At 40.9% G+C, this 27,200-nt stretch overlaps 1 protein-coding gene across 2 annotated transcripts; it reads left to right on the top strand.

Moving 5' to 3' along the window:
* The first annotated feature begins 3 nt into the window (after positions 1–3).
* march5 (membrane-associated ring finger (C3HC4) 5) lies at positions 4–26,680 on the top strand. Of its 2 annotated transcripts, XR_005708384.1 has the most exons (7): positions 4–501; positions 11,513–11,715; positions 22,413–22,543; positions 22,858–23,041; positions 23,471–23,637; positions 23,891–24,099; positions 25,111–25,219. XR_005708384.1 is itself a non-coding variant. In XM_040139315.1 (6 exons), the coding sequence occupies exons 1-6, from the start codon at positions 458–460 to the stop codon at positions 25,225–25,227; spliced, it is 846 nt and encodes a 281-aa protein (XP_039995249.1). In that variant the 5' UTR covers positions 4–457; the 3' UTR covers positions 25,228–26,680. The 2 variants fall into 2 exon arrangements, 1 of the variants encoding a protein (XP_039995249.1); XM_040139315.1 differs by lacking the exon at positions 23,891–24,099 and having other exon boundaries at positions 25,111–26,680.
* The last annotated feature ends 520 nt before the right edge of the window (positions 26,681–27,200 follow it).

The following is a 27,200-nucleotide window of genomic DNA, read 5'->3' as shown; positions in this document are numbered from 1 at the left end:
GCCCTTTGCGGTGCTGTCCTTGTTTTGATGACGCAGACGCGCACGGCCGTGCTATTTTGCGTTACCTCAGAGACGGCCAGTCAATGGAGTCAATCGGTCACGCCAATGCGATGATATTAGTGACAAACAAGGCCGTAGCCGATGTAAAGAGGATTTTACTTGAAATAGTGCATCGGTCGCAGATAAATGCTAGTTAGGCTGTCATGACCGTGAAGCAATAGTTTTATGCTAAATAACTGGCTCGTTTGCAGCTGACGCGCCGTGTCAACACAAAGGCCTATGCAGCTAGTTAGCGTTAGTTCCTCAGCTAGCTAGCAAGTGGTTTAACGCCAACCTCAGCTGCAGCAAATCAACAGGCGTGCCATTTTAATGTTTTATCTGTAACGCAGTTAATATCCTCTACCAAGAAGACAGCATTTGAGCATTTTTTTTTTTATTTTTTTGCCTCTTCACGGTAATGGCGGAAGAGGGTACAGTGGTCATGCAGCAGAATTTGGACAGGTGAGTTCAAGTTTAAGGCTTACATGCTAATGGCAGCTACGTAGCTTTATGTAAAATCAGTGCAGTTGACTTATTATTGCTTGTCAAAATAGTCAGACAAATGTCGACTTCAATAGCAACTTTTATACCAACTACTGACTTTAAACTCAGTTCTGAATATCATTAACATTGGCTAGTTAGTGTGTTTTTGCAGTGTTGATACAACATGTCCTCCATTATTACTGTCCTAAAAGTAACACAGCATTAAGTGATCTTAATACCTGCATGTCACTTTGAACTTATTCACCTTAACGTTATATGTGTACTTCTTTTCCGTTTACCTTGTTACCCGTAAATTAATAAAGGTCACAGTGTCAGCTGCACTTCTCCCAAAACATTTGGCCTGTTAACTATTGACCCTTAGGCGAGGAGAAGGCTATGCTCGGTAAGATTTCTGAAATGGTCACGTTCATGGCTAACAATCATTATGACACTTAAAGGGTAAACTGCTTATCTTCTGTTAAAAAAGACACTGAATACCAATTCCGTGGCAAGTTTACTTTCGTTCCCCTGGATATGTACTATTCAAACACACACTCATTCATAGAATAGCCAAAACTTAAGTAACCCACTCAGTTACTTGATTAGATGTCTGAGTTTGTCGTGAAGGAGGGAAAATCTTATTGAGCATACATTTGGAACAAAGCCTGAGTGGGCTCGCTGACACGTTTTCGGAAGAGTTGTATGAGAGAGGAGGTACTAGCAGGTATCATCATCTGTTAGCTAGGCATGTTGGGATCATCTGCTAGCTAAAAAACAAAGCAGCAGAATTTGAGTTCTGCAGTGCGAGTGTTGAGGGGCAAAATCAGTGTTGGAAACTTCCCCACCACATGTCTGACTTAAAAAGAAAAGAAAAAAAAAAAACTTGACGCATCATGGGAATTAATTTGATGAAGCTGTACAAGTAACAAGCATCAACCAGGAAGAGTATGCAAGAGCAGTAAACATAGATGGAAGCAATAATGAAAAGAAACTGTCTAGAAACCAACAGGAAAAAATTCAGCTTAAATACTGGTTATTTTTTGTGCGGGTTGACACTTAATTGAACATATTTAGGTTTGCTTCAAATTGCCAAACTATCATAGCTGACCAATGCATGTACACACAGGTTGGTGAATTCCTTTTGAAGCCATTGGAAAATACTGCAGTGATAGGTTTTACAGCTGGCATAAGAAGCTCAAGCATATCTTCTGACATCGAAATGTCTGACAAGACTCTGGATAGACTGAAGCTTTGCTTTGCACAGTGCAGAAACCGCAATTTTAACAGTTTTATGGTCTCATGAAGGTGAAATCCGCGGTAAAGCGTGGGGAATTATTTTGAGCTATAAACAAATACATCCTACCCTCATTGCATTTCTTCAGGGATGTCAAGGCACACAGTCAGCATCTCTGCAGGTCCCTCAGAGCAGTACAAGGTCCTGAACATTGCTCATAGCTGTAGCTCGTCACTTTGGTGGTCACACTAACCATAAAATCCAGACAGTGCAGCCTCAAATTCTGCCTTTGTTTGGCTTCCTGTGTTGTTTTGGCAAGAGCATCGATTTATGCTGCTAACATTTTCAGTGTTTTTTTTTTTTTTCTTTTTTTTCCTTCGGTTTGTGATGCAGATTCTTGCTCATGCTGCTCCATAAAGAAATAGTGATGCACACAGGAAGACAAAGGTTAGCTCACTTCACAGTCTTAAGTATGTGATGTCATGTAATATCACATCACATCACACTGATTAGATGTACTTGAGAGGATTGCAGCTAGGTATCTGTACTGCATTGTGTTTGTGGTCAGCTCACATCAACACATGGCTCAGCATGTTGTGACTAAAGGTGGCTTGGGTTGGTGTGTGATTTGGGTTGATGTTCCTATAGCATTAATCAGTATAACAAAATAAGGTGATCAGTTCTATGTGATAGTGAAACTGGAAAAAATAGTCACAGCCCACCAGATGTAGAGAGGGTACAGTTTACTTTACTAACTGCATTAAATCATACTGGTTTGAATTCACAGAGCACAGCTTGGTTAAAAAGTCGCAAGTTTAATCGTTGGGTCTAACCACCAAAGGCTAATTGACTGAGCAGTTAGGTTCTTTCAAGTTGTGCAGTCAGGAGGAAAAACATGTCAACAAAAACACTACTGATCTGCTGTTTTGAAACACAAAATAAGTGATCCCAGAGATTTCTTACCTGCCACAGTCAAGCTGAAGATCATCGGCCACTTTGGTGAAAATTTTCTCGTCAATGATGTTAGTGTTTATTGAACTTTATTTAAAGGCTCAGTCTCTGATCAAATGTAAACAAAAGGGTTACCACACCACCAAAATTCACCAAACACTAAATTAGAACCTGTTGTCATCCTCAGTTTAAGTCAAGGATGATTTTATTTTTATGTTACAAAAATTAGATAACAAATAACAAGTTAGTTTTCTGATTTCAGTCATGTTTTGTAAAACAGGGCTTTTCAGTTCTTTTGGCATTTTTAAAAATACAAAAAGCTGGTTTTCATTTGTTCAGTTATTAATGTAAAAACACCTCAGATTTTTATGATTTTTAAACAAAAAAAGTTAAGTTAGGCCTTTTTTTTTCTCTGATATGAACTAAATATATAATTTAAGCCAAACAAGAATTGGCAATTTATTAAATTGCATTTTTTGGACCTCTAGTGAAACCGTTAGCAAGGCTGAATCTAGTAGTTTATGCATCAAGTGCAGTTCTGATTGATCATAATGCAGTTGTATAACAAGAATAGTGAATGTACTTGATCAATTCCGTCAAGATGGGAGTAGATATTTCAGTTGATGTTGATAATCATATTAAAAAACAGTGGAATAAAATTGTCATTGTAGAAAGGGCAAGTCATGAAATGCCATTCGTTATCATCTTGACTCTATTTTTATTGAAATGTGTGTTAAAAAAATAAATGACAGATAATTCAATTCCGTGTCTTACAAATTGTGGGGATGTTTAATTGAGGTCCATGTTACTGAAATCAGTAAAATAACTTATGATTGAATGGACTGGTGATGCATATTAAGTTTTGTCCCTGTTTTCATATGTCTGGGACTACACAAAATTGAAGTGCAAACCTGGCCACATAAGTACTACAGAATAAGATAAACTGTGTTAAAATATAATTGTCCTCCAGTAAGGGAGCAAAGGAATTTTGTTTTTTAATTCAGACACAGATAAATCTCAAAAATTTTTCACAAGTGATTAGGCTAATGTCTACACACCCTTGTTCTGTATGTAATAATGAAACAAGGCTCTGTGTTTTTTTTTTTTTTTTTTAAGTGGGACAAAGCCACGCTGGCTGCCTCCTAAGTGTTGTCATCCTACATGTGTGACCAGAATTTTCCATCTTCTGAGTGAGTGGTGGTGAGCGGATGCTGCAACATTAGGTCCAAGCTAATTGGTGTGTTATTTCCCTCAAAATAGTCACTGGCATTTGATAGCTTTTGCAGTGCGTACTAAGAGACATTTGTAGGAATTTGACACAGTACTTTCTGTCAGTATTGAACTTTGGACTTTGAAACCATTTCCCAAGCACATGGTAGAGTAGCAGAAAGAAAGGAAGGGCATGTGAGCTTTATGAAATGTGCTTTAGCTGTGTGCTGTGCTGTGTGCTGTGCTGTGGGTGTGTGGCAGAGGCAATAACCCTGACAGTGTTTGAGGAGCCGATAGCAGGAAGATGTATGTCATGTCCCCTTGCCCACGGTTGTGTACCCAGCCTCTATCACTGACAAACATAAGGCTCCACAGGCTCTTATCTGTCCTGCCACAAGCAGCCAGCTGCCCCTGCAATGCAGTGTTTCACAAATAGATGGAGGAGACACATTTCAATCCAGGCTGACCTTTTTATTGGCTCTCTCACAACCCCCTTGTTTTATTCTTTTCTTGTCTACTTTTGTTGTCCAGATCACTGCCCCTTTTGCTGTCGTATGAATGGATATACAAATATGTGCTGTACGTGTCTGTATGTGGAGGGGCTAATAATAATTGACAGAAATCATGCTTAAACTCTGTAGCCATGATTTGGTGCAATTTTGCAATGGGGTGGTGTCAGTGTTTACAGGCTCTCTTTAATCGCGAGAAAGTGACATTCATTTTCTCGTTAAATACAAAACTTAAAAATTAGAGCTCATAGTTGAATTGATATAAATGCATATGTTTTATCAAACTGTATTGTCAGGGATTTTTTTCTTACCATAATATGTTCTAGTAAAGAGATAAGCCTACTTTTGTAAGATCAAAATGCAAATGAAGTAGAATCAACACAGTTATGTCTAATATTAATGTTATGCAGTCCTGATTCTGACAGCAATCAGGAAATTTTTTACAAATTCATCAGTCTGTGGATTTATGTCTATATTTAACATATTTTTTTGTGTGGTTGATTCTACATTTTTTGCATTTCAGTTTAATATTCTACTTTTTCCATGTTGTCTTAAAGTGCTTGCATTACCGTTACTCTCTATTTTTTCTTTGTTGTAGCTGAGTGAAATGAAAAGCATGTATCTGCTCGTCCATCAGGGCCACATAACTAATATGTATTTTTTTCAAAGACCATCCCTAGTTTCGAATAAATAAATGAATATGTAAGCACCAATTGTCATGGCCAGAATATGATCAAGTTTTTAGAAATTATACCTTGTATTTTGAAATAGTCCATATCTGTTAGCTCTTTCATGAAAAACAGCTTCATGAACTTAACATTTTCTCATACACTAGGTTATGGACATACTCCAAACAGAAATTAATAGCTGGTCAGCACCTGGTAACCTGCATCTGGTAAAAACCTGTGCTACATGGCATTAACATCAGTGAAAGCTCATGTCAAATGATATGTCCTGAGCTAAATGGTTTAGCTAGCAGGCTTGAGTTATTCGAACCCCAAGCCATTAACTACAGGCCATCCTTTTACACTGTTGGCCCCAAACTCAGGGTTGTACCTCAGACTTTTTTCGGTGCTGTTGTACCCTACATAACTTTTGTATACTGTGAATATTTGAAGACAGCACAATAAAATGACCATGATATTTATGACAAACACTACATTTGAAAATTAAATGACGGCCATATGAATCAAGAGACATGCATAAAAAGGAAGTTTTGGATTAATGGATTGTAATCCACCCCTGTCATAGTCTCATTTACTTTGGACGCCAGCCACTCGTATGCCAGTCAAAATGTAGACAAACGCCTTTTCCTGGACTCCTGTGCACGTGATAATACTGTATGATACAAAGATCACAGTGGCTAGTACTGCAGGTAGCAGAATTACATAAATTTGTCATGATAAGTAGTCTGATGCTGTAATAGAGACGGCACACTCCTGTGTTAGTCATCTCAGTGGACAAACATTACTTACCTGTCAGTGAGCAACATAAACACACCTTAAATCTAAAGTACTGTTGCTTTTGAAATGTCACAAAACCGTAATATACTATAATGCAATATACATGCAATAACTACAAGACTTTTTTTTTTTTTTTTTTAATTGAGACTGTCAATAAGGTGTTGATTAAAATCTGGTCATTTTAGAAGCTGGAGTTCATGTTGATGCATTCAATTGCACAATTTTGTAAGGGCACCCTGTTATTATGTCCAGCTCATGTGGAAAATACCCAAGACTATATAGCTATGACATCTTTTCAGGGTCCGTGTGGCAACTGAAGCTCACCAATTTATCGGCCAAAGACTCATTTAACCAGACACTGACACATTAAAGTTACTAATCTTAGACTGTGAGTGGTTGGGTACTATACTGTTCAAGGGTTTCGAACACCCTGGATTGTTGTTTAACTGACATGGACAAGACTAGTTTGTGATTGAGTTGAAGCAGTCAGTAATGGAGAAGCCCCCCTAGGCCTTAACCTTCCTTTAAGACCTTTTATAGGCCAGAATCTGGTCCTCCTGTGCCCTGCCTTTGTGCTGAGGAGCCTCCAGTTTTCCCACAGTCACGTGACCTCTACTAAGTGAAAGGCGCCTTTGTGGGGTGGCTTATGCGCTTCTTAAAGAAGGTGAGCCTGACTTGTGAGACGATGAGAAAGTTCCTATGCGGTCACACTCATCTTTGTACACTGTCATCCTACATTCCTTCAGAGCCCACCATCAGACCCCCCCCTCTCCTGTGTCTGTGTGACTTTATGATACAGTTCTGCACTTTCTTAGATTGTCAAAATCCCATTCAAAGCTTGAGTGGAATGCATGATGCTGACCTAGCTTTACAGGAAGGATCTACAGTCATTCACTGTTGCATATTCTTTTGGTCCTGGCAGCTTGAAGGTTTTTCAAAATAACTGGCAAAATAAAAGGGATAATGCACACTGCTGTTCGCCTGCCCTTGAAGTTTCAAAGCAGTTGGTTAGCATTAGGTGGATTAAAGCTCATTGTGGAAACAGCAAAGCCCCACATGAGTTCGCCTGTTGAACATGTAAATAAGTGGTTGAGACGGCAGGTCACGTTGCATCAGTGAAGTTCAGGCAAGCCGCCATCATCAGATCTCATAAACTTGAAGGACACTTTGATGGAAACCTTCCAGAATTTGTTAGGCAGTAACCAGGGAAATTGTGCAAGCTGTGACAGTATCTTTCAATGTTACGTGTCCATAGGTTCGGGCTTTCGTTTTTGTTAGGTGTAAATATGCTGTAAATATTTGTTGTGACCACATTGTAGATTCACCAGCAAACAAATATTTCCTACACCTGTTAAGTTTGTTATTAATCAAATCTGAGTTAGATTGTTGTAAACGTTTTTGTGTCAGACTTCTGTTAAATTCTTAGGTTTATAAACCAGTTTTCGTGTCGAATTGCAGGCATTCTCAGTATGCATGATACCATTTTGTACATTTGCATATGTAGGCTTATTTCCCCGAGTGTTCTGTTAAACAGGGTTGAGCTGACACCGAGCTAGAGATTAAAGTTTCACACAGAGGATAGCATTTCAGTGCTGTTGTATTAGGTCCTGTCATGCTGTGGGGCTGGGTTACAGGAATAGGAGCCAGTGAATCTAAGAGAGCACTAGGTTTTGTTCTCCGCTGTCGTGCTCCTCTGTAGACATCTGTCCAGTATTCTACTGAGCTACTCATCCTCACTTTTTATAGTTGCCTCGGTTTCAGTCTCTGTGTGGTCTTTTGGGATATTAAGCCCCTCAGTGTAGGACATTGGAAATAGCCTCAAGATGCACATTTTTTTGTATTAGCCTTTGCCAGCTTTGCGGCGCAAAAAATGTGTTAGATGTAGTGTCAGAAAGCTTTGAGTATAGTGCAGGCTCACATACCTCTCAGTAGCAAAGAGGAGATGAGCAGTGACAGGTGGAGTTTTGTGAGACTCAGATTCACCATGTGTGCCCGCACTGACCCTTTAACTGGCCATGTCACTTGAGCGCCTCTCCTGCATCGTCATGTTTTATTCAGCACCAGGGGAGCATTGGAACATCATCTATTGCAAGCAGGCAGCAACACGAGCGAATAATCCAAGTTGGCCATCCACAGTCTTTCACAGAGGACCCCTCTATACTCCCCCGTGGCCTCAGTAACAGAGCACACCTAGACCTCAATATAATGATGACAGAGGGCCACAGATTTGACATCCTTCATTCAACTGTGGGAGTGGGAGGGTTGAAAAGTACACTGTGTACTATGGGGATTCGCTGAGTCAGCTGCTGAAGAAATGTTGAAGCCAATGTGGAAGTGCTGCTAGAGGTGGGCACCCAGAACACTTTATAACACTTAGAACACCTTTTATTCCCCATAAAAGGCAGTTTTCAGGCATGTTTGCTTTCACTGACCAGTTTCTCTATCACAGTGAGTCATGGTGGTTGCCATGACTCAGATGAACTGCCAACAACGAAGGATTTTAAGTATTTCTTCAGAAACTTGTGGGTGATATCACAGGCATGCAGGCATGTTGATCTTTTCCGAACATATCTCAGGGAAAAATCAAGATGTGAACGAAACAGGTGATTGATACACCAATGCACTGGGACAGTGTGGAAAAAACTGGCACAATGGTAACATTCACAGGCATTGGATGATTTTTGGCTATTTTTTTCCTTGCATAATGGTTGTCAGTAAACTCACCAGATATTTTCTATACATACAAATGCATTTGAGGGTCATGGGACTTTCTCCATTCTGGGAATACATTAGGCAATTGGAGCTGTAGTTCATACCACAGCTGGATATTTCTAATATTCCTGATGTGGAAAGAACATTTCCTACTTCCTAGTGAGAATTAAAATGCTGCAGGTTTCCTCCAGGCATATTGGTTACCTGTTAAAGACAGGAAATGGAACACTTAACAGGAGAGATGTTTATCAGGTCAGACACAGGCAGCTAGTTGTCTAAACCCTGTCAGAGAATAGATACTGCCCTGTTTGGTCCCTCTCACCCCAAGTTTTGCCCCATTTCGAAACAGCCTTTTGCATGATTATTACATGGATAAACGTAAACCTGAGTTGAAATGGCTGTTAATAGTATAGCAGTGTGTATTGATAGTGTACATGGTTCTTGCTGTATATATATTAATAATGGGCTTTTTTGCACAGATTTAGTAGCACATATGTCTTAAGCTGAATAATAGCCAAATTGTACATTAGCACAGCCTGAGAGAAAAAAAACAAACAGCTCTATTAGAGTCTGGCTCTCCTCATTGAATTTTTGCCAGGGGTTTATGGGAGGTGTGTGTAGACTAATCATTGTTTCATTCATCCAGTGAAATGCCAGCTGATCAAGGTTCAGTGTAATTATGAAAATGAGAACGTAAATATCACAGACAAATAGTCAGGCTACAACTAGGTTGAAGGCAGCAGTCAGCTTCAGCAGCAACAGATCTTCTAGCAACAGGCTGGTCCCAGGCCCAAATGAATGTGGATGTTGCTTAAAGGAAAATCCTGACAATTTGGATTTTAGTTGGTAATTTTTCTCCATTTTAAAGAATTATCACACACAAATTGCATTTGCTCCTAGGTTTTATTAGAATCAGTAGAACTCCCTAGTCATCATATGGGAGCTTAGCTGTGGTATTCATGGTCTGGTGTTGCTGATTTTCTTATTTAGTTATTCACATCTAGCCTATGACTACTTTGATTGTTTATATAGCAGCTAATATAAGCATGTAACTGGTCTAGATTCTTGAACTTCAGGCCACATGCAGTGAGACACAGGGGTGGTGAACCTTCAAGCCAGTCACACTCTGCTGATTAATTATGGAAAAGCAATATAATATCACAGTTGGAGATGTAATGTGGTATGGTCAAGGAACTTAGATATCAAATTACCTCCCAAATGCGCCGGGGGGGGTATATTGGTCACAAAAGTAGTCCAATTAGTTGGAAGATAACACAGCAGAAATTCAAATAGCAACTTTCTTGTTAGTGAGGAGGCACAAGTTGGAGGAAGTAGACTCCTGCCTCATGACTCTTCACTAAGTACCTCACTGCGTGGGAAGATATAATGTGGGAGGAGGGGAGGTAGGATGTGTTGGGATAGTTGTGAGCAGGAGGGGGATGTTAAAATATGGTGTGGCTTGAGGCCAGAACAAGGCATTTGTCTGGATGTCACCCAGAAGGGAGACTGTCTCCTCAGTTTGTCTGCATTCTATCCTATCCCCCTCTGCTTTCCCTACACATCCAAGCTGTGGTTTATCAGTACTTTGTGTGTTCACATTCACAGGGATGCCCCATTGAATTTAGGTTTTAGTAGCGTTGTGACTGATTCTAAAGGCAATGTCGGAAGGATTTAGCTCAAACTACAGGCAAAGCAAGAACTCAGCCATGAGGAAAAAGTGCACAAGTAAGGTGTAGGTTTTCACCCTTTAATATATATTGGTCAAAGCAAAGTATTGATTTAAAAAAAAAAAAAAAAAAGTGTAATCTGACATTGTGATGTGATCTAAAAACTAATCCCTTGGGAAATCTTTTTTCTTTGTATCCAGATGGCAGGATGAAGGACCTGTTTGTTTTGAACTGCTGTGTGTATGTGCTGACAGCACTTCCTGCAGTGCTGTCAGATATGCTTGACAAGCAGTCAACATTATATCATGTTTGCCTGTAGGGTTTATGTATTGATCTTGGCTGATTTCATACAGATTGATTGTGTATGTGTGTGTGTGTGTGTGTGTGTGTGTTCCATCTAGGCCATTAAGTCTGGAGTCATTGGAGAAACTTTGATCGCTACCTCTATCGTTGTTCTCGAAATGCTGTAAAATGGCTTCGCCAACACTTTTCTCTGTAAGAAGTCCAAACAAACCTGATCTAAGCCAAAGCCATTTTTGAAGTGACTCTGTGCTCCTGACTGCCTGCCTTCACTCAAAGGGGATATGAAAAGATTACATTAGTCTTGCTTGCTCCCTTTCACGCTCCCCTCTCGTCTACCACACGCACAAACAGATGCTCTCACACACATGCCTCAATAACTTTAGAAAGTTACCGACTTTTTATTCTCCTCAGATGTAGAAGGATTTCAGCTTTATCATGATATTCATGGACCGATTTGACCTTTACATAATGATTATGAACACTTTCTAAATTAGTTCACTTCAGTGGTATTTATTTATAAAAAGTAGCCTTTGATTGAAACAGAATCTAGTCACATGGGTGGTAGGCAGTTTTTTTTGCTATCTGGCTCTCTAGTTGGCTTCTGCCTTTATGGAAGTGCCAGTGGGCAGTGCCAGTGCTTAGGTTATGTTTTACTAGAGCCAAAGGTATTTATCACACCACTTTGATTTGGAAGCACAGAAGCTCTGTCTAATCTGTTTGTGTTTTTAGAAATCACATTATGCGTTGTCATCAGCTGTGTCACAGCTGGTCTGTAGTTTTTTTGTTTACACTTGAGGGAAGTGTGTGTAAAACTGATGTAATTAGCAAAAATGTCAGATTCATGTAGAAATCTACAACCTTATCCCCAGTTATCAGGATGTGTGTATATTTTTCACGATCTTCATCCCACCTGTGGGTGTGTGTCTGTGTGTTTGTTTTTAGGAGCTGCTGGGTGTGCTTCGCCACAGACGAGGACGACCGCACGGCAGAGTGGGTGCGTCCGTGTCACTGCCGCGGCTCCACCAAGTGGGTTCACCAGGCCTGCCTACAGCGCTGGGTGGACGAAAAACAGCGGGGCAATAGCACAGCACGCGTGGCCTGCCCACAATGCAATGCAGAATACCTCATTGTCTTTCCCAAACTGGGTGGGTTGCTTCTCACGAGGGATAAAACTGGGGATGGGGAGATAAGTAGAAGACTTAGAAATAACAAGATGACCTTGAAGAGTTGCTGGCTTATGTTGAGTTATAGGGCTGAGATGGTTCATTACTGATCAGTAAGCAGCGTCGAAGGAGCTCAAATTTCAGAGCAAGGTTTCTGTGCTTGCAGAAAACTTTAAACAATTAAGAAACGTTATGGGGACAAATATTCCTTCAGTTATACATCGATCAGTCACAACATTAAAGTGGCAATCTCAAAGATTTTCATTTAAATAAATGTCTGTTAAGTCACTTTCTATTGCTGAATGAGGTAACACAATGGTGCTTGAGCCCATGGCCCACTAATGAAAGTATTGCATTATTTATATATTTGCAGCATTTTGAACTGTGTGTCTTTGGAAACCCGGAAGAAATGCTGTATTAAGTAACTGCCAATGCAAACCGAAGATTTTATACTGCTGCAGCTTCACATTAAAAAGCATTTAACTGGCGAAACACGAGTTCACTTTTATTTTGAAGTAGTCACAGGAAATGCAATGGGTTTGAGCTTAACACGTACTGCTATTGTTCTTCAAAAATGCATCTACAAATCAACCGTTAATATTTAGCATTTCTGGACAGCGGATCAGTTTGAAATATTGCAAGGATTAATGGAACAAGAAGAAGCAGCCACAGTGAGCTGTTAGATGAAGAGCTGCAGGCGACAGGCTGCACACATCCAGCACTCACTGTGCCCTGCTGTTCGCAGACTCATGCTGTGTGCAGCATAAAATCAGATCATGGTTGCCCACAGAATGATGGGAGAAGGCCAATTATTGCCTGAATTTATTATTTTATTAAAACAACGATTGTTTTGCGAATATTATTAAAGTAGCAGTAACTACAGGTGTCGCCAAATCAACCAGGAGTGAAATCTTTTAGATTGCCGTTTTAAAACCAGTAACTAATATTAATGTTGTGGCTGATCGGGCGTTTTCCCAGGCCCAATTGTGGCTGCACGTAGCTGTAGTTAGCTTCTTGGAAATCAGGATCATTAGGATCAGGTAAATGAAATTAATCTGAGAAGGTCATACAAGTAATTGTAATAAATTCCAATCCCATAATGTTTACTGTGTGATGTTCCATATGGTATGGTACTATGAAGAAAGACTGCCTGTCTGCTGGTTGCCATACAACACTGAGATATATACTGAAAAAGTGCCATAACCTAACTCATAAGTCTGAATTTATTTAACTGTACTGTCAAAATTTCATGACAACTCTCATTTTCCACCAGCTGTCAACATTGAAGCAGCATTATAGAGCAAATTTCCATGTAAACAGACTGCTGAAGCGTCTCTTTGAGGGCGCTCTTACTAGCTGCTGCCTGTAACTATACCCAAAGCTCTGAGAGCTATTCAGTTTGTATGGCTGAGTGCATGTTTATTTACTCCGGAGCCAGCACAGGTTCTGTGGTGATCTGGGTAAATATTTCCTTTCAGCCTGACGAGGAACAGAAGGGTGTTCACTTGTTATGCAGCCCAGTTCCTGGCTGATTGACCAGCAACAGTTCAGAAAAGCAACTGCTTCAATTATCCTAACACGTCAGAGTGACGAGGGCTTCAATTGTTCCCAAACACCAGCCATGACTCATCTAATGAAAATACACCATACATTGCCATGCCTATTTGGCCACTTAGTGCTCACTTTTCAGTTTCTCTCTGTCTCAGATCCCTTCATACCTCTCTAAGACAACGACAGACTTGTCCTCATCCATTGTTATATAGAATTTTGCAGTGACAGAAAAATATTCCAGATAATGTGGAAAGAATAATGTTGGTTTAATTCCACTGTTCATTTATTTACTGCCTAGTATGAAGGCGTGGACATATTTAAGGTTAATAGTTCACACTAGTCACTTGGTTACCCATCAGCCACTGGGCCACTGGCATTTCAACCTCAAAGAGAGAGAAGTTGCAATTTGAGACAAGTGCTGGCATTAAGACAATGTGAGTCTGCAGGAGGCCTGGGCCGGCTGGTAAACAGGTTCATGTTTATTTATAGTGACCAACGCTGTGCTGTCGCTCACTTTGGTGCTATAAGCTGAAGGTTTCAGCTCAGCTTTAAGACACATCCTCAGTAAATTACCCCCTGTCTGTATCTCCCTCTGAGAGCTGACTATTGGCACTAGGCTGGTTGCTGGGTTTTTTGTGAATTTGTCTGTCTGGCTTTTTCCTTTTTGTATTTAAGGTCGTGTTAATTGGCTCACAGGTCCCAATCGGCCTGTTAATTAGTGCTATATCACCCTTACATGCAGAAAAAAATAACATCCATTAGAACAGCCCAACAGGCCCTGATAACACATTTAATTGTTTAAATGTGTTAATGTAATAATTAAATATCACACTTATTGGCCCACAAATTAAATAATATTGGACAGTTGATAAAGTTCCTAGTGGGTTTTGTAAAATCGGAAAGAGTCGTCCCAAATCAATGCATGTCTGAAATAGACATTCCAAAACTAAGAGCACAGGGTTTGAGTGGAGATTTTCTAAGGGTATTGTAGTTTTCAAGAAAAGGATTTGATCTTTCAAACAGTTGAGTTGGAGCCCAACAGGAAAGAGAAATTAATAGCGGGTTCTATTGAATAAGGAGTCTGCAGTATCTGTCAGACCCTAGATCTGCATGTGCACTGAATCCACTGATAGTAGGAAAATCACAAGTATAAATAATAAAATGAGTGATGGCTGAATTCCATTTTAGCTGCTTCAGTTTCAGGGTCCTCGTATTGAACATGCCGGCTCACTGTCACACTGTCATGACTTTCTGGGACACTTGAATAGAGTGAAGCTATTATTATGTAATTAGTAACACCTGTGCTTTTCTTACTGTGACAAGTCAAAAGGTCTGCTTTTAAAAGCCCTGCTGTACAGTTTATTCAAATTATCGATGATTCATTCGTAGGTTTTTGCATTTTTGACTACAATCGCTTGTTTTATCAGTTGAAGAAAAGGTTGTGAAATTTAATTGAAGTCAAAGAAATAAGATTTACACTATTTAGTGCGAATGGGTTGGCGATGTATACCACTTGGGGTGTTGGCACTTTTCATGCCGAGTATTAGTGTTGTAGGTAAAGAATAACTCTGTCGCTTCAGAATTCATCAAATTACACCAAAGATGGAAGCACAAAGATGATGGTAGTGATTCAGTGAAATTGCAGTGAAGCCATGCCGGACTGGTTGCTAAGCAACATGGTAAAAGGAAGCATGAACTGTAGGCTACATTGGGAACCATCTCTCACAATTTAGGATACACAAAATATTCTTACTGTTTGTGTGGTTTTTATTAATGCAGCTTACTACTTCAGAAAAGGATTATATTATAATGTCTTTAGTTTTTATATATATATATATATATACATATATATATACATATATATACACACACACATAAACTAAAGACATCTTACTGGAAGACTGAACAAATCTATCTTGTATAGTTGATTTTGAAGTCCATTGAATATAGATATTTGCAAATTTAATTTGTAGTATTTGCTTAATGTCTGTTCAGAAACTAGTCAAATTTTTGTTAGAGAAATATTCAAACTCAAACTAAACTGAATGTAAATTGCGTTTATTTCATCTGATTCGCCCCCCGTAGGGGATATACAAACATGTTTGTCTTATCTAATGTTAGAGTTCAGTCACATGTTCTGGCTTCAAGACACGTTATGAATTAAGTCTCTGTTTCACACAGTAGCTTTTGAAGTCATGATTTAGACACATTGCATCAGTGTTTTCTCAGTGTGCCACATCATTATGATGTTTTTGTGGTTAGTTATTCTTGGCCAGCTCTTATTTTTATAACAGCCAGTTATAAAAAGGTCTTGGGGCCCAAAATTTAAAATGTTTAACGTCAAGCTCATCAGCTCCTGATGCCCACTCCAAAATGTGTGTTGTTCTGTCATATGTGCGAATGCTCGAGTGGTTTGGCCAACAGCCAATAGAAGATTGTGATGGATCGGCCAGTGGTTTATTTTGAAAAGGAACTTCCTCTTTACGGTGCCTGATCTACTGCATGATGGCACCGTTAGAGAATGATACAGCAGGCCTTTGCCACCATCACTCTTCATTTATTGAGGCCTTTATATAAGCAAGCAGAGGCTTGTGTTACGTTTGATTTAGTTGTGTGTAACTTTTTTTGGTTTCCCTTCAGTTTAAATGACAGAGTGAGAGGATGAGTAGAAGAAACTAACTAACTGGAAGCCTATTGGAGGGAGAAATCACATTGCATTTTTAAGTGAAAGAAGTGTCTGGTAAGGCTTAGACCCATCTGGGAATCGGTGGGATATCTATGCTATGTAAATTAGTGAGGCCTAAATCTGGAAGGTAGTGCAGCTCTGGAGTACAGATGTATTCCAGACAGAAATGTGAGAGTGTTAACCTGTCCTGCCACTGGTTCCCACTTTCTGTTAATAAGAGCCCACTGGCTGGAAATTAAGTAATGAGCTTTAGTCTCAAACCCACTACTGTGTGGTTAAGTCCTCTACCCTACTATTTTCTGTAGCAGGTAACTTACCATGATCTGGAAAATCATTTATTTTTATTGAAGTAGTAAAATCAAAACAACAGTTGCAGTCAAGTGATTGCTAACCACAATGCTCCGATGACAAAAAAAGATTAGGTTTCCTCCTAGCAGCTGAATGTCACTGAATATATCTGGGCAGGAAGTGGAGCAGTGGTTTGTTATATGCTCAGAGCCTGTTGAGTTTACTTGAGAGCCAGTCCCACCACAAGGTGAAGTGTCTTTTTCCTAATCCCATTAGGGAGGGTCAGACAGAGGTGGCGAGGGAGCTGTGCAGGGATGCTGGATGCGTCTGGGAGAGAAGAGTGGGAGTGAAAGTGGGTCACGGGAGGAGCCGACAGAGCAGCCCATCAAAGGCTGAGAGGAGATGAGTGGAGTGACACTGCCGCTCTGCCGATGAAGCCATGAAATCACAGCTGTCCTCCAGTATTTGTCTGTGATTTAAACATCACATTCACGCATCATTAGAACTCTGCTTGGTGATGGTGACAGCTCTAGATTATAAACAGGATGTGCCTCAGACTCAAATCTTTTCCTGCAGAGCGCTCCATGCAAACATTACAGTCTGATTTGCTAATTTTGCATCTTTGGCACTGAACGACTTCAGAGGTCAAAATGCATTAGCAAGATATTTGGGTTTGTTATTTGGTCTACTACATAGATGGATTTTACCACATCATGATTGTTTTGTTAGGGTCCGAGTTAAATTTCCAGTACTATGCTGTAATTGTTCACAGTGTTTGACATTCATCCTCCAGTAAACCACAGGGTTCTGAAAGCTAAACCAGCAATGATAACATTTGAACCAAACATCTAGAAACAGATTATATCACATCTGTAATCAGTGGTTACACAGAAGGCAGATGGGCACTTACAGGGTTTTACTGTAATCTTGTTTTATACTGAATGACTATTTCTAATAAATACAGAAGAGTAAATTTCTCACGTCTTAACTGATATTGTATTTGTACCATCTGAGGAGTTCCAGTCTCTAGCTGCAGGATATACCGGGCATTAGTGCGCTTCATAGTGAAGAGGAAGAGTACAGCTTTGTCTGTTTTGCTGCATCATTGCTGCAGAGTTTCTTTCCCATTTTTTATTCCAGCCTGCTTATTTTATTATGGTTATACAGAGACAGGGACGCATTTTATATTCATGATTTGCGTGTTATTCAGGCAGTTAATTGCTGTACCATCTTTATTTTAAAGCACAGATATGTATTTCCCTTTGAATGTAATTTTTCTGGCTTGGCTTCACAAGCTGTGGTATTTTTCAGCAGTTTTAATTAGCCCTTAAAATAATAGCAGTCTCACAGCTTGCTGACAATACTGTGATGACAGCTTTCCATTTGGGTGATAGTGGCAAAGCTGTGGACAGGTAGAGACGGGGAGCACTACTGGGAAGCTGCCACAGTAGTTATTTTGTCAGGGTTGCTGCTGGGGACAGCTCATTTCTACAGGCTTGACAGGCATTACTTGTGTTTGGCTCTCAGGGTGGGACCCCTAACTCTCACCAGATCAGATGGGGGGGTTGATTTGGAGTCACAATCACCTTTTCTATTAACCTAGGTTTTGATTGTTTCCACTGACTTATTACGCAGGAGAGAAAGAAGCAAGCAACCCCTGCAGCCCACAAAGAGCAGGGTACCTATATACTGTTCTGGCCGTATTCCCACCAGCACCTGCTGCAGAGCCAAAGCCTGCCTATCATGCTAATTTGGCTGGCAATATAACTCAGAGGACAGTGTGTCCTTGCTGCTCCTTCTTTATGGACTCTCTGCCTAGAGAGAGTAAACAAGCCAGCTGGAAGGCCTTGCCAGCATGTGTGCCCACTACCAAAGAACCGCACTTGCACTTTTCCCCTCTCTCCTTTACTTTCCCCCTCCCTTTTTTCTTAATTATCTTAATTATGGAATCTGCTGCCAGTGGCTGAAACAAATCGCTCAGCTCTCTGTCCAGCCAGTGGCCATTAAGGGCGACCCAGTTCTCTCCAGCCGCGATGTAGTAATGCTTAGGCAGGGAGAAAGCGGAAGAGATTCAAACGCTGTCATCAAAATATGCCGTATTAATGCGCTCAAGCATTGCAAGATCAATCTGGTCGGCAAACACAGGTGCAGTAAAAGGGAGTTCTGGAAGGCATCAAAAGGCTGGCAGTAGATGAAAGAGAGCCACTGTGTTTATAACTACTTTGGAAGTAAAAATGTGATATTTCCGTTGTGAGTCAAGTAGCTTTAAAAGTGCGAAATGCTTCTTGCTTGCTTTGGGTTCCTTCCTCAACAAGCGGGCCAGAGTGCTGCAGTCTTCAGAGGAACATCTTTAGCATGAGCTGCTTTAAATGCTACATGGAAGTGTGCTCGGAGCTCAAAGCTTTTATGGAGTGAATGTACTCAGCTGTAGAAATTAGGTGTACAGCTAACAATGGCTGAATTGTATACAACTTGTGGCAGGTACTTACGGGTAACAGCCTCATGGTGGCCCGGCTGTACAAACACCTTAATAAAGTCTGTCTTATGTTCAAACTTTAAAAACTCTAAAATAACCACGGAGCCTCAGAATTATTTTAGAAAGCTGCTGCTCTTTTTACATTTGATGTGTAGGCTAGACTGTGGTGTAGTTGTTAGTAGCACAGTTGTTACAGTTTGGTCTCACCACATTGGTTTCGTCTGCAGGCTTATGAAAATTTATCTGCTGAGGTGTTTACATCAACTCCATCCACGTCTTACGGTACGTGATGACTTGGAGATGGCTCGGCATCTCTGGTAGTAATCCCTCCCGCCAGAAGCCTGTCACCAACTGTAGCACAGTTGTCCTTAACTTTAAGTGATAGAGGCTTTCTGTACAACAAGGTTGATGTGTTTTTTTGTTTTTTTTTTCACTTGCTGTAAACCAGCCTTGTAGCGTAAATGAACAGGATAATATATTTAACAATCTGCTACTGACAGGGCCAGAGGGGAAAGTGGTCTTGAACCAAGTCCTGCTTTCACAATGACTGATGACTCACTACTGTTTTAATGTTTCGAAGCTTTATTTCTCAAGTCGAAAAGATCGGTCAAAATCACGTTTCAAAACTATTTTAAAAATGTGATTAAGTGTCACCACTCTCAAAGAGACAAGCATATCTGTCAGGAAGCCTGTTGACCTTGGGACTACTTCTATAAATATGTTACTGTTTCTGTGGAAAATAATCCATCAAATAAATGAATGAAAAATGTTTTAACAACTCAGAATTAAAACATATCAGAACATTTTTTTTTTCAATATTTTTTTTTTCAATATTTGAGTTCTGGAGCCAGTTGAACTGACTGTTCATACGTTCAAACTTAGCCCAGTTCTAAAGTAAGGTTTACGCATCACTGAATTAAAACAGGTTTCACCACACAAGCTACTTCTTCTCTAGAAATGAGTTGTTAATAAAAAAAATATTCACACCCCCTACCTGCCCTGTGTAACTGTTGTAGTTAACTGAACCAGCTGACAAACCTAAGGCAGCTTGCTAATATCAGACCCATGTAGATTGAAGAGTACGAGAGACAATAGGAAATACGGTCCACACATCTGACCTGGAACTTGTTTAATGCTTTTTAAGATTGATGTAAATGTCTAAGATTTTAAGGTACATGTCAAAAATAACACAACAGACCTCAAATTACGAAGCTAACTTGACTAAATGAGTAAATAAACAGCAGTTAGGTTAGCTTAATTAGACATTCACTATTTATTTTAAATTGTATGAATACTACTTACTCTGAAACAAACATATTTCCCCATGTGTGCTGGCATAAATCAAGTAATAACTACATTTACATAAGATTTGTTTTGTGCCTTTAAAACTGTCCTTTTTGGAAGTTGCGTTAGTGTGTTATGCTACAGTGACTTCCTGTTTAAATAATTCTTTGCTCGTTTGGACAGCACTACAGATGTTCACTTGCAACCAATTTACACATTACTAAAGCCTTTACTAGCTAAGACATTTCTGAAGCTTTAAGGGTGAAACCTAAATTAGTAAATCACAGGTTTGAAGCTAGCTAGGAGTTGCCAAAGAATTTAGGAAGGACTTTACGTGTAGACTAAGTCATGGGTTTATAAATGGCTCGTGCGATCAAATCCTGGTGAATATGTTTACTTTAGCTTGTCAGAAGTTGTTTCAAAGCCCCTGAAAACCTGGCATCAAATCTTGATAGCTATTTCTGTAAACTTTCATAAATATGGCTAACTAGCTTAATGCTGTACCTACAGGCCAAGAAGCATTTCATTAACTAACTATTATTATTTTATGGGGTTATGTTTTATTTTTAAAAAGCCACTGTGTAGTATTTACGCACTGTGCGGGACCTGGTCCTGGATGCAACCTGCATTTAGGCTAGCATTAGGAGCTCTGTCCTGCTCTTTATTAGATTTGTGAAAGTTTACACTCAAACAACTCCTGCCAACTCCTGATAGTTCTCATTCTTTAAAGGCTTTACTTTTGTAACGTCAAAAGTCAAAAATACTGTTTGAAAATATGAACAATAAATCCTAACCTCTATCTTGCTTGTCCAAATTTGTAAGCTAAGTAGCCAGACAGGGTTATGATACAATGAAATAAGAGTCTCATCTTGAAATTTTCCCTATCATACCTACAATGCTAAAACTAAGTAGTTCTACACTACAATACAGCAACTGTGCTGTTTATAAAACTAGTCAGCTGGAAACACAACGTCAGCCAGAGACAGCGTATTTAAACAACTCACTGAACTCATGTTAGCATAATTAACTAGCTAGCTGCAGCTAATAAAACCTGCTTGTGACAGTTGTCATTTTAGCTGGCAAAATCAACCGTTTCCAGCTAGAAATGAGACGTTTGCTCTTGTCTGAAATCAAGGACTAATTGTTTAAAAAATAATTAAGAATTGAGAGTGGTAAATCTGCCACTTTTATTACTGTAAACTGCGTATGTGCCACGTGAGAATGGAAAGCTTGACAAGTATATAAACAGTAACGAAGCGGCGCAGGGCTTTGTGATCGGTCAGCTCCAGAAATCTTTCGTGTGAAATACCCAAAACTGTTCCTACTTTGGCAGAACATTTTGTGTGTATGTAGGACAATACTGATTATAGTAAGAAGGTGTTACAGAAAATAGGTTTTCAGGGCCTACAAACCCAGACTGCTCTGTGCTGTGGGCCTCAAATCTTGCATTTAGGCTGTAGAGTTCCACTGCAACACCTCCAGGCCCAGTGCTGTGTTCTGCGCCAGGTCCCTCTGGTAGCATCCCCACCCCGCTCTCCTCCCACTGACTCCTGGGGTAGTTATTAATAGGTTGTGGATGGGTCTGTCTGAGTGAGGAAATCAGGTTGCCTTCCTGTAAATATTGAATGATTTCCCTCGAGGCAGCCCGGATTGCCAGATAGGAGGATGTAGCAGAGAAACCCCCCCCCCCCCCTTTTCTTTTTTTTTCCTCTCTTTTTTTGGTCTTGCTCCTGATGTCAGGCAGGGACGTAAATACTCAGGATGTCAGTTTGGACTTCAAATTAATCCTTATTACATGTCGAGAATCAGCCCGGTTATTTTAATTCTAGGTGGAACCAGTCTGTGAGGCCTCCTCCCAGTCTGTCAATACAACACTAGGTGTGCACCATACCTGACATGCTTCTCTCTCTGGTAAAGCCTTGAGGAAGAAACTTTACTTTCCCAGAACAGACAAAAAAGGAAACCTTGTCGTCGCAGGTCACAGTACTGGTTTCATTCCTGCGTCACTTCACCCATCAGCTTGACTTTTACACAGAGTAGGACACCCAAAGAATGATAGCTGGTGCTGCTTTGTAGATGGATGCGAATTATACAGTGTGTGGTGAGTTTGCAAACAGTTTATCTTGAATATGTCAACCTCAAAATATTCTGACTTTTTACAGACAAATTATTAATCGGGAAAATAATCAGCAGATTAATCAATAATGAAAAATAATAGTGAGTTGCAGCCCTGTGTTTTATACCTCAAGTTATTTTCAGGAAAGGGCCCACAGGTCGTGAATGTAACTGTCGATGTCAAATACTTCCAAACAGACGGAAGAAGAACTTAGAGCTGAAAGTTGTACACGTCGTCTCTCAGTGCAGACTCCAATATCTGATGTTTTCCTCCATTAGGTCCCGTGGTCTACGTGCTTGACCTGGCCGACCGGCTCATCTCCAAGGCTGGACCCTTTGCGGCTGCTGGCATCATGGTGGGCTCCATCTACTGGACTGCTGTCACCTACGGAGCTGTCACTGTCATGCAGGTCGGAACCGTGATCCCTCCTGAGAGGTTTTGGTTTATCATCGGCCTGTTCAGTCTGGTCGGTGTTGTAACGTTGACTGTACCTGTCAACGTTACAACAATATCATAGTGTGCTCAAAGGTAGTTTTCCAGCTCATGGAAGTATTTCTATGTGGAAGTTCCATTTTATAAAAGTGCAGCTGATGTGCATGTGGTTAGAAAAAGCAGTGGTCAAGTCACAATTGCCTTTAGTGCTCCTCCGTTGCTCCTTCCTCCTCTGATATTTAAGTAGATGTCAACCAGTTTTCCATTCAGATTGTGCTCTCTGTCGTCCAGGTGGTTGGCCATAAGGAGGGCCTGGATGTTATGGAGCGGGCCGACCCTCTGTTCCTGCTCATTGGCCTGCCCACCATCCCTGTCATGCTGATCCTCGGCAAGATGATCCGCTGGGAAGACTATGTCCTGCGGCTGTGGAGGAAGTATTCTAACAAACTGCAGATCCTCAACAGCATTTTCCCAGGTCAGGAAACACACTGGTGCAGTGTTTACAGTGTGTTTTATAGTGTTTTTTGCTTTGAATGTTGGCCATTTAGAATTTGGACTTTATTCAGATGTTACTCCCAATGCAATGTGAAATCAATTTGCACAGAAGCTGTTACTGTGTTACTGCACGTAAAGCACAGCCACTGGTGCTGGAAAAATAAGAAATGAACAAGACAGATATTCAAACCCAAACAAAAATCTGCTAAAATTTTTAATTGAGCATCTTCACTGTGATATCATGAATCCATTTATGAAGCAGAGGGTGATAAGCTTTGTGGACATGGTTGACGATCACGCAGAAAGGTATGCGATGGAGAGAGAGGTGGCTTAATTAACGTAAGCACACACGACTGAAATCATTTGGGTTTCAACTGGCTCACTGCTGCTGTTTTCTGTGCGTCTGCAGGGATTGGCTGCCCAGTTCCTCGCATCCCCGCAGAGGCCAGCCCGCTGGCAGACCACGTGTCGGCCACACGGATCCTGTGTGGCGCCCTGGTCTTCCCCACCATCGCCACCATCGTGGGGAAGCTCATGTTCAGCAGCGTCAACTCCAACCTGCAGAGGACCATCCTGGTGGGTACATCAACACACCGCTCTAGAATTACAACCAACCTGTCACACAGTGGCGGAACGTGGCACGATGGTGATCTCAGACTGACCATGAATAGAAGCTTCAAAGTCAAAATGATTTTCATTTGTAGTACAGTCAAGTCTGCTTGAAGAGAACCAGGCAATACGTTCTGCTGTTTGAAGGGAACACGGACACAGTGTTAGTGGATAAAGGATTCCACTTTATTCATACGGCCCCACCTCCTCACTCACCTAGTGCTGATGACTGAGAGGTAACCGGAGCGGCTCATGTGATCCAGGCCGCACCCACGCCGCTGAACACGCTGTCCTCATCCGCCGAGCTCAGGCTGCTGCTGACTGAAAGCTCCGTCATGACAGAGTCTCAGAGGAGGGACTTTTCTAGAATGAGGTTCTGAAAAGATTTGTCAAAAGAAATTTCTCAGCCAGAGCTTCATTCAAACTGAGGTGATTTGAGCCTTTATTGTTTTTGGATCATGCTTGTGACATTACATTCACTCAGGTACTGTAGAAGTACAGTTCTCAGGTACTCCTGGGCAAACTAGATAGTAATTTGGTTTTTGAAATGAAAAGAAATAAATCCAACCCCTGCAGCAAACCGACATTAAAATGTTAATACACTGTTACCTTTTAGTTCATAACTTAAAAATAGAAAAAATTGTGGCATTTGCAAACATTTGGGCACCGTTCCAAGTCAGTATTTATAATCCCCCCCTTTCAGTTCACTTCAAGTCCTGAGGTATTTTTAGTTGCGTGTTTTCATTTCCTGCTACTTCAGACTTTTACCCCCACTAAAAAATGAAACTTTATATTTGTGATCCACTTTGAAATGTTTGTCTTCAGTAGGAACCAGTGGGCTTAGCGCTGAGAGGAGACAGGGTAGGGACGAAGAAAGTGTTGAGGGACGGACTCATACATTGTTGGTTTTGGCCTTTTCATGAGATTTGTTGGCAAAAAATTCAGAGTAGCACCAGACTCGTCATTAAAGTAAAACTTTTAATGCAGAATTTTACTGTATTGAAACTAAAGTACAGGATCTGAATATTTCCTCCTGGGAACCAACAAAAGAAACCAAACTAGGAAAAGTTGATTACGGTCGCAGGTGCATGTGCCAGATTCCTGTTCGGGTGTGAGGGCTGCGCCTGCACATCAGAAAACCAGGTCGGAGATTTGAAGGAATCCTCCACACCTTCATTCACACTGAAACTGCTCTTTAACGTTAACCGGGACCCCACACAGCCAACAAGTACAACGGAGTATCATAAATGTTTTCAAATATTGGCTGCTCACAGCTGGACAGGAAACAACCAGGAAGCCTTGACACCTCTCTGGTGTGGCGTGTGTGACAGTCAGCGTGGAAATGTGAAGATCTTTCTTAAGCCAGGGGTGGAGGGAAGAAGCTTTGAAGTTCTTTGAACACGGTTATTTTTTAAATGTTTTATTTATTTTTTTCCACAGGGGGGCATTGCCTTCGTGGCCATCAAGGGAGCGTTTAAGGTGTACTTCAAACAGCAGCAGTACCTGAGGCAAGCCCACCGCAAGATCCTCAACTTCCCCGAGCAGGAGGAGGCCTGAGGAGGCGGCGCAGTCCGGAGGGAGGACGGCCGGACGGACGAACCCTACACACACACACACACACACACACACACACACACACACACACACACACACACCTCTGCTGATGAGCTGGGGGGGTGGGGGGTGGGAGGAGATGAACACGTCAGTCAGACCCTTAGCAGGAAGTGGTGGTGAAACAGACATGGGATCAGTGTCGCCCTCATTTTCCTCCTCCTCCTCACCCCTCTCAACTCCTCTGGAGCTGACATTCAATGCAAGGATCCTCACCACCGCAACTACACATCATTTTTAATCTTCTGACGCTTTCGTTGAGTGAGGACTGAAGAGAACATGTGGACACAGACCCGGAGCATGTTTGCAGTTACACACACAAACACACACACACACACACAAACTAACACACACGGCAACTCTTTCCCAAGAGCTCGCGCAGGGTGGATGTGTTTCACCAATCACATAACTAATGCTTATTGTAAACTTAACTGTATTTTAAGGAAAAGAAAAATGCGGGGCACGTGTAATTAAGTTTTATAATATTAATAAATGATTGTTTTATAATGTTTGTTTTTTGCAGATTTGAAAAGTCCCCTTTGCCAGTGTTAGGGGGTTTATATTGAATGAGGAATAATGTTTAGTGTATGGAATGTATAGATGATAAAACAATAAAATGTGTTTATTTCATGATGCAGTACATTAACCACAGCCAGGAGGAAAATTTGTCGGGAGCGACGAGGTTTAATCTTAATGCTACACCTATCGAAACTTAACACACAAAGTAGAGGGGTGGGTTTCAGACCCCGCAATTATTATTTTTTTTCCTTTCACATGCCTTGGCAGTGTTCCCATCGTCTGTAGCTTCATCTCCATTTAAAAAAGAAAAACGCTCTTATGTAGTGTGTTTTTAAAGCTCTGCCGCCCATCACAGCGCTTCAGGTTTGTGCGAGCTCCCGCAGCCTGTTGCCATGAGACCGTCTCTGCCAGCCGTGTGGATGTTTTAATCCGTTCAGCGCTTTCTGCAGCGACGGGATGTCGGAATGGAAAGCGTCGGGAAGACTCGCACATGACATTGGATGCAGCACTCTTCACTGGGGGATGTGGAACACTTGTGTTTGGACTTTTCCTGTCTGGGCTTTATTTTAGATCTTTTTTTTTTTTCTCTTTTCTTCCCCCTCTCCTCCAACATGTGATGATCGGGCTGTTGTGTTGCGTGGGTGTGAATTGGAGCTCAGGTCAGAGAGTGGTTGGTGCAGACTTAAGTGAAACTTGGACAGTGGCAGTTTAAGATGAGTCATGGGAGCTTCTGACACTTTGGCAGGATTCTTGTGGAAATTAAAAGGTCAGTTCACCCAAATGACAAGCCATATTTTCCCTCACTCAATACTGTTATGTAGCCATGCAGATAGTTTGGGTTTTTTAAATTCCTGGTTCCACCCCGACACTAGTGATGAATTTTATTTTATTTAAACATTGAAAAAAAAAGGCTTTTCCAAAAAACTTTTTTTTTCAGAATTTCATGTCATCTGGAATAATTTCTTGAGTAGAAAATGACTCACAGCAAGGTCTTTGGTAACTGCACTAGAAAGGGGGGGGGGAAACTATTTCCGACATTTAAATGCTGTTACTCCAACAGAAGAAATGTACTTGGGCAGCAAGATCTCAAGATCTGCATTAGAGCTAAGAGTGAAAATAGGTTTTTTTTTTCTTAATCTCATTGAACTGACAAACAGCACTACATGATACAAAATAGGTGTGTTTTAAATTATTGGGAGCATAATGTTACTATCAATTCCATTTTTTTTTCATGTGGCAAATATTACCATGTTTTGCTGTTTATTGCCCCTCGTGAAACACGAGAACCTGTAGTGTGACTTCCTGTGAAGAGGCCTGACGTAGCGCCGACCACCTGGAATATTTAACCTGCACATGTAGACTGTGCCTGCTTTACAGATGTCCTCCCATCATACGCAAGC

This window comes from Xiphias gladius, chromosome 11, assembly GCF_016859285.1.
Source record: "Xiphias gladius isolate SHS-SW01 ecotype Sanya breed wild chromosome 11, ASM1685928v1, whole genome shotgun sequence".
Classification (NCBI taxonomy): domain Eukaryota; kingdom Metazoa; phylum Chordata; class Actinopteri; order Istiophoriformes; family Xiphiidae; genus Xiphias; species Xiphias gladius.
This window is presented reverse-complemented; position numbering and strand designations above follow the sequence as displayed.